The sequence below is a fragment of the Artemia franciscana genome, chromosome 4 (assembly GCF_032884065.1).
Source record: "Artemia franciscana chromosome 4, ASM3288406v1, whole genome shotgun sequence".
Lineage (NCBI taxonomy): Eukaryota > Metazoa > Arthropoda > Branchiopoda > Anostraca > Artemiidae > Artemia > Artemia franciscana.
The window spans coordinates 17,586,231-17,599,025 of NC_088866.1; the positions used below are offsets into that span (position 1 = coordinate 17,586,231).

Below are 12,795 nucleotides of genomic sequence, written 5' to 3' on the forward strand. Positions count from 1 at the left end.
AACTCGTATAATATCTTACCGAAAAGAAAAATATTTGAAATTTCGTGTCTTTCGTTACGTAATGTATATTGGCTCAGCTTTGGTACAAGTCAAATTTTAACAAATTGATTCGTCAGGGATATAATTTCTTTTTGAAGAGCATTAGTATTTCATTATTTTTTCCTATTAATGGTTTTGTGATATCTTTGAGAATACAAATTTTTTAACTTTTGAGATTAGTGATTTTTCTAAAAATAAAATTCAATAGCTTAGTTTGTAATGATGGGTGATTTTTTTTCTTTTTGTTGAAATAATTTTGAAGATTTCAAGCTTTCGTTGCATTGGAAGAAAAGTATACATTACAGCCTAACATTCAATGATGTAAATCCGAGGCAGTGCTCTCGCTTGTGTACAGGGTATGCTATTGGGAAAGGTAGCAAGTTGGATCCAAAATCTCTAAAAAGGCTTCGTATATCAAGGTTAAACTATCAGGAAATGTTGAGGGAGACGTTGAAAGGAAAAACCATACTATATGCATGCAGGTTGTCAAAAGAGCATGTTAGTGAAATCTCAGGAACGGCTGAGGTTGTTTAGTTGAAACTTTCAGATCATATTAAGGAGCATGTTGAAAAGGGATCAAAGGGTCCCCACCTCTTTCCTTTTAGATTCCCCCTTACGAACACTGATCGAAATTTCAATATTGTCATTTTGTTCGAAATAATCAACAGGTCTAATTACTACGCCTCCAGGGATGATATGACCCCCAATCCTCATGGAACAAGGGTTGTACGTTATGCAAGTTGTGCACTGGTTACATATAAAATTTATTATCGGGAAAGGGATGAAAGAATGTTCCTGGGTGTGTCTGAAAAGACTAAGGTTAAACTTCTGGGAATATTGAATGGGCTTTTGAACTAAATTAATAGAAGCTAGGCGCGTCCAGCTTATAAAAGGGCGTGTCTATATTATCTTGTGAACAGCTAAGAGCATTATCTTGAAACCGTCAGGGCCAATACTGCAACTGAATCTGTGGCCACTTTTGATCACTTGCAAGTACTTGTGACTACCTGTAACTGCTACCAGCAGTGACTGCTCGTGACGGTGACTGCGACTACTGCTACTTCTGGCTAATTTGACTGTGACTGCTTACGATAGCGACTACTTGTGATTGCGACTATGACTACCCGTGACTACGCTTGAAACCACTTGTACCTGTAACTACTTGCGATTGTGATTAATTTTTACTGCGATTGCGACTATTTGTGGCTCTGACTATGACTACTTGGTACAAATTGCGACGGACTCAGCGATAACTTGTGGCTGCGACTATGACTACTTTTGTCTTTGACTATTTGTGACTGCCACTGCTTACGATTGGTACTACCGCTATTCTGATCACGACTCTGATGCTACTGCCATCACTACTACTTCTACAACCACAGTTGAATTAAACCAAAAAAGCATAAGTGTATTCAGGTCATGAAAAGAGCCTATCTCTAATATATTAGGAACTGCTAAGGCTGTTAATTGAAAGCTTCTGATAATGTTGAAGGAAGTGTTACTTTGAATCTAAGGACACTTTGTGCATCCATGTTTAGTAAAACATTTTATGCATTTTAGTAAAGTGTAACGTTATTTTAGTAGTATTTTTGATAGAAAAAAAAAATACTAAACTAATCAAATTTAAAATACTTGAGAGACAGTGTGGAAAATACATGTAGCTGGAGGTCCACGAGAGGATCATGCAGCCAATGAACGGAAAAAATAGCTTTGGGGGATGTTACTCAAATGAGATGGACCACAGAGATATATATATGTGTACTGCTTAGAATGGTCAGCTGATACAATCCACTAAATTAAAGGAAGAAGTTTACTATGCTACAAGTTCGTTTATACAGTCATAAGATGCAAGAACAACGTTATACTCTGAAGAGGAAGAGCTTTTCCATACTCTCGAGTCGAAGTTGCAGTTTGCAACATATTATATAAATTCGATTTAGAAAATAGTCCTTGGGGTATCCCAACTGCACACAGTTATAGACCTTCATATAGGGTTGGTTACACAGCCATTCTTATTGGCGATACGACGTATATTTTTGGTGGTTACGATGATGAAGAAGATGATTGATCAACAGTCACATGTTCCCTCCACATACCAATTATAACTTGGAGAACTGTAATCGCCAGAGATACTTTTTCTGTAGGGAGAGAATTTCATTCAGCTACAGCTTAAGGCTATTGTATAAATTTCATTGCAGAAAACTCGAATGTAGTGATTTTTATGATTTTGATTACGTGTTGTATGTATTTTACAGAAAGAATTCCCAGTGGTATAAACCCCTAGTAGAAAATCATGTGTCTCTCTTATTGGATGGCGAAGTCATTCCGGCGTTTTGTGCAAGGACCAGATATTTATTCTTGGCGGACATAATCGTACGTTCAATCAGTATTTGAACGATTTGTGGGCCTTTTGTCTGAGAGCAAATAGATGGTACAAAATAAATTGCTGTGGTAACCAATCTCAATGCAAAACTGGCACACAACGTGTATTCTTTAAGATACAGCCGTTACTTTTGGAGGAACTTCCGCTACTGGTGAAGGGTTGCGGGGAAGACCAATTCACCATGACGTTCAATAGTACTTGATTTCGCAACTTCACTTCAAACGCTAGGTCTTTTGTGTGTGAAAAATTTTCCTTTGGTAGTTCTTGATATCTGGCCTAAAACAATCAGAGATCAAATTCACTCTATTACTGTTCTAATTAACATCTCCAGAGTCAGTCACACAATTATGGCACCATACCCATAGCCATAGAGCCTCACAAATGTTTTCACACCTTCTTCTGGGTATCTCCTTTATTATTTTCCTGATATTATTTCTATTTGATTTGGATTTAAGAAATAAAAATATTTATTTAGTACTCTGCGAGAGTCCCAACAATGAGTCACCCAATCTATTCTAAAAAAATGAAAATATGGTGCCTATTACTGAAATTGTCCAATTTGCAGATGCAATAGTGAGATACCTATTAGAAGCTCATAAACTTAATTTAGAAAAGTCACGGGTATGTCCGTTAACTATTGGTCATTTTGTTTATTTGTTCGGAGTGATACATAAATCTTACTATTTATTATAGGAAACTTGCCGTCGATGCCATTGAAAATATTGAAGCTACAGATCCACCATTATTCCTGAGGTTTTTAAACTTATTGATGAATGATGCCATTTACTTATTAGACGAGGCTTTGACCTATATGTCTCAAATTAGGGAGCAGCAAGCAGAGCGGTGAGTTTTGATATTAATGGCTACGAAGGGGCTACTTGTAGAAAACTTTGATTTAACAAATAAACTCGCCCCCTCTGTTCCTGTGTACATTTCCCTCCCAATCTTTCTTTTAATGAGCCCCCCCTCCCAATATGTTTGTGAATGAGTGCCACTAGGGCAAATGACTCATTAGACAACACGTTTTCCTACATGTCTCAAATTAGGGAGCAGAAAGCAGAGCGGTGAGTTTTAATATTTAGGGCTACATAAGGGCTATTTAAAAAAAAAAATCTTGTGATTTAACAAAGAAACTCGCTGTCCCTCTGTACATTTTGCCTCTCCCCTTCCCAATATTTTTGTGTATGAGTACCACTGGGGCAAATGACTTATCAGACGAGGCTTTATCCTATATGTCTTAAATTAGGGAGCAACAAGCAGAGTTCTGATTTTTAATATTAAGGGCTACAGAGGGGCTACTTGTAAAAAAAATAAATCTTGGGATCAACCACTTTTGTTCATTTTCCGACTTAAAGTTTCAAAGAGAGAAGCTATCAGTTAGGATTTACCTTTTGGTCTTCTTATTGACTTAGAATTTCACACACTGACAAAAGAAAAGGAATCAGGTTTTGAAAGGGTAGTACTCTTTGGCTACCCTTTCTGACAAACACTTAAAGAGTAATGTGACTGACTGACTTCTGGGAGTACATTACAGATGTAGATAAATGAAAATAAACTACATTTTTAACCACAGAACTGTAAGAAAACAATCTCTATTTTTCTCTTTACAAATTTGTTTTGTCTGGTATTTAATGGTTAATCTTTTTATTTATTAATTTGCTTTTATATACTTGTCATGGGGAACTAAAAACTATTGACACAATCTAAAAAAAGTCTTTGGTGGCGCTCCTAAGTTTAAAAAATGTTTTTCAAGAAACTTTATAGTTGACAGTCATGAAAGTTTCCGCGAAATTACCTACCCCGCCCAAGGATATGTATTTTTAGGCTAATCAACACGTGTTCTTTTCGGGAATCCACCTTGGGTTGAACGAAAAGCTGAACGTCATCGAATACAGCGGATTAGAAAATACAATAAAAGATTTTTAAAATATGAGAACATCATGGGAAGGAAGGAAGAGTTTGTTTATAAATAGAGTTAGGCGAAGAAGGAACCTGTTTAGCTGTTTTATCTTCTGATTGCTTTGTGCTTCGATAATTTCCTAGTAGTAATAGCAATTGCGTCGCACAGCAACAATAATGGTCTAACTTTTTTCCTTTAATCGGTGGTATGTAACATGGTAACGGAAAGAAATGGAAATTCGAAAAAGTTTGTTTAGCCTGGGAACCATGAAACAGAGAAACCTCATAAATTTTTCTGAGTAGGGTAGGAGTACCTAAATTTTTGTACCCATTTGCAGGATATCTAGGAGAAGTGATGCTCTGATCTCAGTAAAACTTTCTTTTAAATAAGGTTTTAAGTTTTTTGCTAAAACTTCTGCAAATGGGTACTTTTCAGAGGTCAGAACCTTGTAACCAGAAGGGTTCGTCTTATATAAAACAGCCCTGTAATACAGTCAGACTATGGCCAGACCTAGGAAAAATTGCAGTAAAATTGATTTTTGTGCTTGACAGAGAATGTTTGTAGTACATGGCTGTATAAAGCATATAGCCAAATAGTTCTTGGCTGAAACTATAGACATGTCTTGTTCTATTCCCGAGCGGGTTTTTACCATGTATTTGTCTCTTGCAACGCCTGTACCGCCTCGTTTTGATTCTTGGGGATTTTGACTATTACTGGAATGTCAACCGATATGAAACAGCAAAAGAACACTAGTCAGTATCATATACTTTTCAACAATAGTTGGATGCTACGTAACAATAGTTGAAAGTTCAGTATTATTGCAAAATATACTTTTAGATTTTGTCCCCCTCCTTCTTTTTGATTGCAAACTTAACCCATTTCACCTCGGGATAGTGATGCCTCTTCAGAACACGTTAATATGTTCATTTTTCTTGATCGAATGATGGAGCAATCATTGTTTTTTGTAGTTTGTTCAAGTTTGACCCTGCTTCATCATATCTAGTTGTACTATTTGTAAGAAGTAAAATTAGATTTTTCGAATTAATTTGACCTCTATGGGGCAGGAGGAAGAGTAGTCTTGACCTCCTGTCAACCGACTTTAGGATAGGATCGTTGGATATCACCTCCGTATGGAGTAAGAGCCACTATCATAATTGTGCCTTTTCGGAGTTTTAGTTCTTTCAGATCTTTTTTCGGCAGCGGAGAGGGGAGAGGCAGGGTAAGTGGCTTATTGAATAGTCAGTAAGTCTAGAAAAATGGGCGTTTGACGATAACCAAAATCGTTCCGAAGTAAGAAGTATTGTTTTGTTTTGCTTTTAAATATCTGGACAAAATACGACCATTGCAGAGTGGAAGGAGTCCTTACATTTTTACCTTCATGATATCGACTAGAATAGGCTTTCGGATCTCAACTGAACTTAAAGTAAATTAAGACTGGGTTTATCTTCCTAGTATTGCATTTCGGGAGCCCATTCCTGGGCTGACCTTTTTCTGAGGAGGTGGGGGGGGGGGTCCAATTCCCTCTTCTCACTGTATCTTTTAAAGAAAAGACAAATAGAGGGCTGGATTCTAAGTTGTGGCTTTTCTGGTAAATGTTAAGTTCCTCCTGTTATATCGCAAGACAAAAGATACACGTACTGTTCTACGCTTCTTTTAAACTTGATTCTAAATTTACGAATTTCTAGCGTCGCTAAAACACCTCTGTTCTTATATTGACGCCCAATATAATTGTTTTCTGATTTTGTTTGATTTAGTTGAGGCGTTACTTCTTGTGGTTATGTCTCATTAACAGTTTGTTTATAATAGCTAATTAAGCTAATCTAAAGAAAACCCTTATTTTTGTCCATAGTGCATGAATAATTCTGGCCTCGTAAGGGAGGGTAGGGTACATTTTTGAGGGTAGCGGTTAGTATTCTCGGAAGAGCGCTAGAAGGAAGATCAAGTAATGTGTCTACATTGTAGCAAGCGAAGCAATCGAAAAAGCTCAATATTTACCCAAGAGTTTAAAATGTTATGTCTGTAAAACTCTTTAAGGTTTCTCTATTTTCTCTTGATTTCGCTATTTTCGAACTGCCACTAATTTCAGTGTTTCTCCTTAATGTTAGAGGAGATGGCAGTTGGCCCGATGTGCCAGTGTTCCAGCGATCAGAACGAGAGGCCACATTCCAGCACATAACAATGCTTGCTCGCTTCCACAATCACTTGGGGTTGGCTACGATCAAAATGCTTTCAACATTGACGTCAGAGATTAAAGATATATTTTACACGTCTGTATTGGTCGATCGAATTGCTTCGATGTTGAACTATTTTTTGTTACACCTTGTTGGTCCGAAGAACCGAGAGTTTAAGGTAAATTATTAAGAGTTTTGAAGCTGGGAAACAGTTGGGACGTTCTCTTTTGATTTTTTCTCGCTATTAATCCTAAAAATGCTTTCTAAAAAAGGAGTTCATCAAAGAAAAGTAGAACAGTCGCATCAAAATTTAAGACTAGCAGATATGAGGTCGTATAATAATTCAAACTTAAAATTACCAGAAATTACTATCAAAGAATAAATGAAACCCAAAACTAGCAGAAATTAAAGTAATAATTCACATCGAAACAAAGATAACAACAGGTATGATGTAGATGGATAAATAAATCCTAAAACGAGTAGAAATTAGAATGAATGCTCAAGTTAAACTTAAAACTAACAGAAATTACTACAAACAGAGTTTTGGCTACTGACCTGCTCCCATAACTGTATAGCATCAAAAGTTGCGTTTAATTGAAAATTATAAGTTTTGAACAGTGCGGTTTAGTTTTTCAAAACGTTGACGAAAAGTAAAAAATAAAATCATGATAATAATCAAGATGACTGGAAAGAACTAATGAAAATATGCTGTAATTATAAAAAAAAAGTTGAAATCTATTTTGTTTTCAGTAAAGTGCAAATGACCCGATAGACTATAAAAAATTTACAGTGAAGGTGGGGCAGCAGCCAAACTCTTGTTTTGCAGTAATTTCTGTTTGTTTTTAAGTTTGACTTGAGAATTCATATTAATTTCTACGTTAAGTTTGGATTATTACACGGCTCTGTTTCTGATTGTTATAAATTTTAATATGACTCTTTACTTTTCTTTGAAATATTTATTTTTTGAAAATTTTTGTTTTAATGAATTTCTGTCCATTTTTGATTGCTGAAGTTTTATTATTGTTTGATGTTATGAATATTTCTCCAGTTTTACAAGTTTGGGCTGAAGAATCAAAATATAAGATTCTAATTAAAAAAAAAAATGTAAGTTCTGTAAGGTGACCTGAGTGTTAGCTTTGATTGTATTCAATATAATTATCCCATAAATTTCGCTCATTCTGAAGTCAATGTTTGGAAAGGTTTGAAGCTAAGATTCTGATTCTGAACAGCAATTTATTGATAGTGTAATTGAAAGAATCCCCCTGTGATATTGTTCAAAAGATTTAATATGAATAAAAATGAAATAAAAGAGTAAAAATATACTACAGGCATCACGTAACTCTCTTTACTTTCAAACCTAGACTCTTTATTTGTGACTTTGGCCTGAGTGTTTGCTGTTTCAACATTATATTTCAATATTTCAACATTCACTGAAAGTTTTAGATCAATTACCTTACCATTCCGGAGGCATTACACACATCATTTTGAAAACGTGGCTGCGCATAATATTTTTTTATTTAATTCAAAACCCTCTTCATCATTCCATGAAAGTTTTAACTTTTACCGTTAGCCGTTCCTGAAATATTGCAGTCGTAGTTGTTTTTTTCCGTATTATAGCAGTTTAGTTCAAATGACTGTTTTAGGTCAAAGACTTTGAAAAGTACGAATTCAAGCCAGCTGAAATGGTTACCTGTATTTGCCGTATTTATGTCAACTTGGGAGAAAATGACAATTTTTGCCTTGCCGTATCTGCAGATGGACGCAGCTATAGTTCCAGTCTATTTGAACAGGCGGGGAATGTCTTGAGTAAGCATTTTCTTATTTTATTTGTTCTGTTTGTTTTGTTTTTGGGGAGCTTTAGGTTAAAGAATTATCTATATTTGTGTCCTAAGCGTGGATATAACGAGAATTTATAGCACTTAAATATGTAATTCCAAGAAGTTGGAGTAACTAAGGGATGAAAGTTGTGAGATTGGGATGAGAGAAGAGGAATGGACGGTGCTAATTTTGAAGAGTAATTGTCATCTTGGTATTAGGAACGTGCGAAATTACGTCCATGTAGGGATGCTTCACAGACAGAATTTTCTGGAGGAGTAGAGGATAGACATGGAAAGTCTTAAACAGTTTAAAATTATATGTATAATGGGTCGGACTATATCTTACTTGTATATACGTCGTATTGCTCAGTCCTTTTGTGGGATCTGAGTTGAATAGAAGTAAACTTATTCTTTCTACTTTTGAGAGGGTCCTGTATTTTTGAGATATCTTTTCTCAGGGAAAGTCAGGGTTTTAAAAGACGAATTTTGGGCTTGATGACTTGGGCCTTTACAGCGGCATCTTGGGCCAAATAGTGTGACACATAATAGCATATCACGGAAAGTACACTTGTCTTACCCCTACTGGTTATCGGAAAACAGCAAGGGGTATATTCGTAGAATCTTTTGCGCGTCAGAGTTGATCGCGGCACCATGGTGCCAGAGGGCTTACACTAGTGACTTCAAGACTGACCCTTGATGCCCATTAAATTACGAATATTGGTGGCTGAATATTCCACGAGAGATCAAGGACCATATTTGCCTCGTCACCATACCCAAATACCACCAGCTGTGGCACTGGGGTGCTTTGCCACGTACACTGGCGGCACTTGTAACGAATGCTGGTGGTTGTAAAATTCAAATATTGGTGGCAACTACGGACCGGCGAGACTACCGGGACATCGGTAGTGAACAGAACACGCCTTTCCGAAGGTACTGGTTTATTTAACCTATAGTAGCCTATAAAATTGCGTGTAGAAATACAGAATCAAATACCCTTTTGCTAATTGAAAATCTAACGAGCTTGGCACTACTTAGGAAAAATTTTATGAGTAGAATTATATTAAGATTTTTCTTAGATTTGAAATTTTTGTAGAAAAATATCGGAAACTAGGTACCATTAGAAAGAGTACAATGAATGGCTGACGAATTCACAGGAATAACATGTTCCAGCTATTTATGGAGAAAGCCCCAGTATGGAGAGAGGGGGAAGTCAGGATAGACAGCAGAGGCAGAAAGAGTTATTCCCTGAAAGGAGATAACAATGTAGAGGAATAAAGATGGGATTTGAAATAATACAATCAGGAAATAGTTCAAAAGGCAGTATGAGAGGGTACCAAGAGGATGCGGAGGTTATAATGCATAAAGAAAATATAAAGAAAATAATTACAAATATTTATTAAATGAAAATACGCGAAAACCAAGGCAAATTTGCCAATTTCTCCCTCAGAGACCAGGGAAAATGAAGCAGGAATGAGACCAGGAGATCAGTATCAAGCAGGGGGTCCTGGAAAGTAATCATATAGATTCTGTGCATATGATGAATTAGTCGGCCTGAAAAGAGGAAGAAGATAGAAAAGAAAGAGACAAAGACAGGAAAGAAAAGGAGGCAGAGTGAATAGCCAGGGAATGAAAAGAAGAGGTGGATAGGAGGATAGGAAATAATTCCAGGGAGAAATTCCCAAACGATACAACAATCATCTGCGTTACATCTAATGGGCGCCACAAACTTCTAAACGATAAAAGAAAAAAAAAGATATCTATTTATATATTTCTAGTTTTGAAAAAGTTCAGGCTTGAACAGGTGGCTGGAGGAACACTGGGTGACAACAATGCGGCCCAAGTTAAATCACAAGGCACAAGGTACCAATGCGGTTTTGCTGAGGCATTACGCAAAAAACTTACAAAAATCAAAAGAGCCAATTTTTAGGAGATTTGGGTTATCCCCGGAGCACTTGCGCTAGTAGTTCAGAAATGAAACAAAAACAAATTCTGAAATCTGGAGAGAATTCGAATACAGACTGACAGATTCACAAGAAAAATGGCTAGAATTAGGTAAATGTACCATGATAGTTGATGTATTACAATGAATTACAAGAAAAGCTTACCGAGGTAGCGGAAAAGACGGGGAAGGAACAATTTCTAGAAAAAACAAGGGCTAAGAGCTCATATGGCACTTGTGACGAGGCAAGAAGAGCTAAGAGCCAAGAGATCATATGATGTGAGCTCTAACAAAATTCAATGAATCAATAGATTGATTTAAAAGGAGAATAAGAGGCTTAATGCCGGTCAGAATTTAAAATAAGAGCTCTGAGTCACGATGTCCTTCTAAATATCAAAATTCATTAAGATCCGATCACCCACTCGTAAGTTATAAATACCTAATTTTTTCTAATTTTTCCTTTCGGTTTCCCCCTCCAACTCCCCCAAATGTCACAGGATCTGGTTGGAATTTAAAATTAGAGCTTTAAAGCACAAGCTCCTTCTAAATATCAAATATCATTAAGATCTGGTCACCCTTTCGTAAGTTACAAATACCTCAATTTTCAAAATTACCCCCCCCCCCAAACCCACCAAAAAGAGCAGATCCGGTCCGGTTATGTCAGTCACGTATCTTAAACAGGTTTCTATTCTTCCCACTCAGTTTCATCCTGATTTCACCGCTTTAAGTATTTTCTACGATTTCCAGTCCCCCCTCAACTGCCCCCCCCCCAATTATGCTTGATCCGGTTGAGATTTAAAATAAGAGATCTGGGCTACGAGGTAAATATGAAGTTTCATGAAGATCCGGTCACTCCTTCGTAAGTTAAAAATACGTCATTTTTTCTTATTTTTCAGAATTAACCTCTCCCCCCCCCCAATAGAGCGGATCCGTTCCAATTATGTAAATCACGTATCTAAGATTTCTGCTTATTTTTCCCACAAGTTTCATCCCGATCCTGTGTTTATTTTTTCCCACCAAGTTTCATCCCGATCCCTCCACTCTAAGTGTTTTCCAAGTTTTAGGTTTCCCTCTCCCAACTCCCCCCATCGTCACCAGACCCAATGACCCAATGTCACCAGATCCGGTCGGGATTTAAAATAAGAGCTCTAAGACACGATATACTTGTAAATATCAAATTTCATTGAGATCCGATCACTCATTCGTAATTTAAAAATACCTCATTTTTTCTAATTTTTCAGAATTAACCCCCCCCCCCAACTACCTCAAAGAGAGCGGATCCGTTCCGGTTATGTCAATCATGTATCTAGGACTTGTGCTTATTTTTCCCATCAAGTTTCATCCCAATCCCTCCACTCTAAGTGTTTTCCAAGATTTTAGGTTTCCCCCTCCCAACTCCCCCCAATGTCACCAGATCCGGTCGGGATTTAAAATAATAGCTTTGACACATAATATCCTTCCAAACATCAAATTTCATTAAGATCTGATCAACCGTTCGTAAGTTAAAAATACTTCAATTTTTCTATTTTTTCCGAATTAACGGGCCCCCCACTCTTCCCCCATATAGTCAAATCGGAAAAACGACTATTTCTAATTTAATCTGGTCCGGTCCCTGATACGCCTGCCGAATTTCATCGTCCTAGTTTACCTGGAAGTGCCTAAAATTGCAAAACCGGGACCGACAGAATTTGCGATTGCTATATCTCACTTGGTTAATACCAAGTGCCATAAAAACCACACAGATTTGAAAATATACTTAAAAGAAAAGTCAATTTAAGCACAAGCAAGTGTAGTTATATTGTTGCAATTGTGATGCTACAGGGTATTTTGCTAGAAATTTTTCAAATAAAAATTAAAAAAACGCATAAAACGACAGCCTTGGCAAGGGCCCAGGGTAAAGAAATAATTGAAGAGTTTGCAAAATCATACAAAATACAAGCAAAATCGAATGGAAAATTAACCGAAATGGTAATTGACTCAGGTATATAGCAAACTCTTGTGCGAACAGACCTAATTAATAAGACATATACTAATTAATAACTATGTCCATAGGGATACGGTTACAAAAGCATGTTAATATGGAAATAATCACCCATGTTTATCAGCTTTGGGAGGATAGAAATTGCAAAAAATGATGAAACACTCCTAAGAAAAACTCCGTTCCTTCTCTAACAGTAGATGTTCCAGTAGTAGGGGACTTCGGACACAAAGAAGATCTATTAACCCTGAAAGCCACTTGTTGGGATTTCACCCTTGTTTCTTTTCTTTTTCAGATAAAATGACCTGTTTTCGTTTCCGTAATTACATTTGCCTATAGTATAATTTTCAATGATACGTTAAAGTCTCGTTGCTAAGCTAGATTCTTTTGCAATAAGTAAGCTTCCAAGTTAAATTCTATTTTGTCTTCCTGATCTGGGTCATTGAAAGACAACGTTATGCGAAAAGACCCAAACGATTGAAGAAATGACGGAACTAGCAGATAGACACACTGAAATTAGGAGAGACGCATTCCCGCCAAGAAAAAGGCTAGGAGTTATTTGTAGGAA

General features: G+C 36.6%; 1 protein-coding gene across 1 annotated transcript in view; it reads left to right on the forward strand.

Moving 5' to 3' along the window:
- LOC136026079 (ubiquitin conjugation factor E4 A-like) overlaps positions 1-12,795 on the forward strand; it is a gene marked incomplete in the record, with an annotated part of 59,678 nt that overhangs the window by 27,279 nt on the left and 19,604 nt on the right. Inside the window, 3 exon segments of the mRNA XM_065702274.1 lie at positions 3,116-3,265; positions 6,428-6,671; positions 8,137-8,299. Of these exon segments, the coding sequence (XP_065558346.1) occupies positions 3,116-3,265; positions 6,428-6,671; positions 8,137-8,299 (557 nt within the window).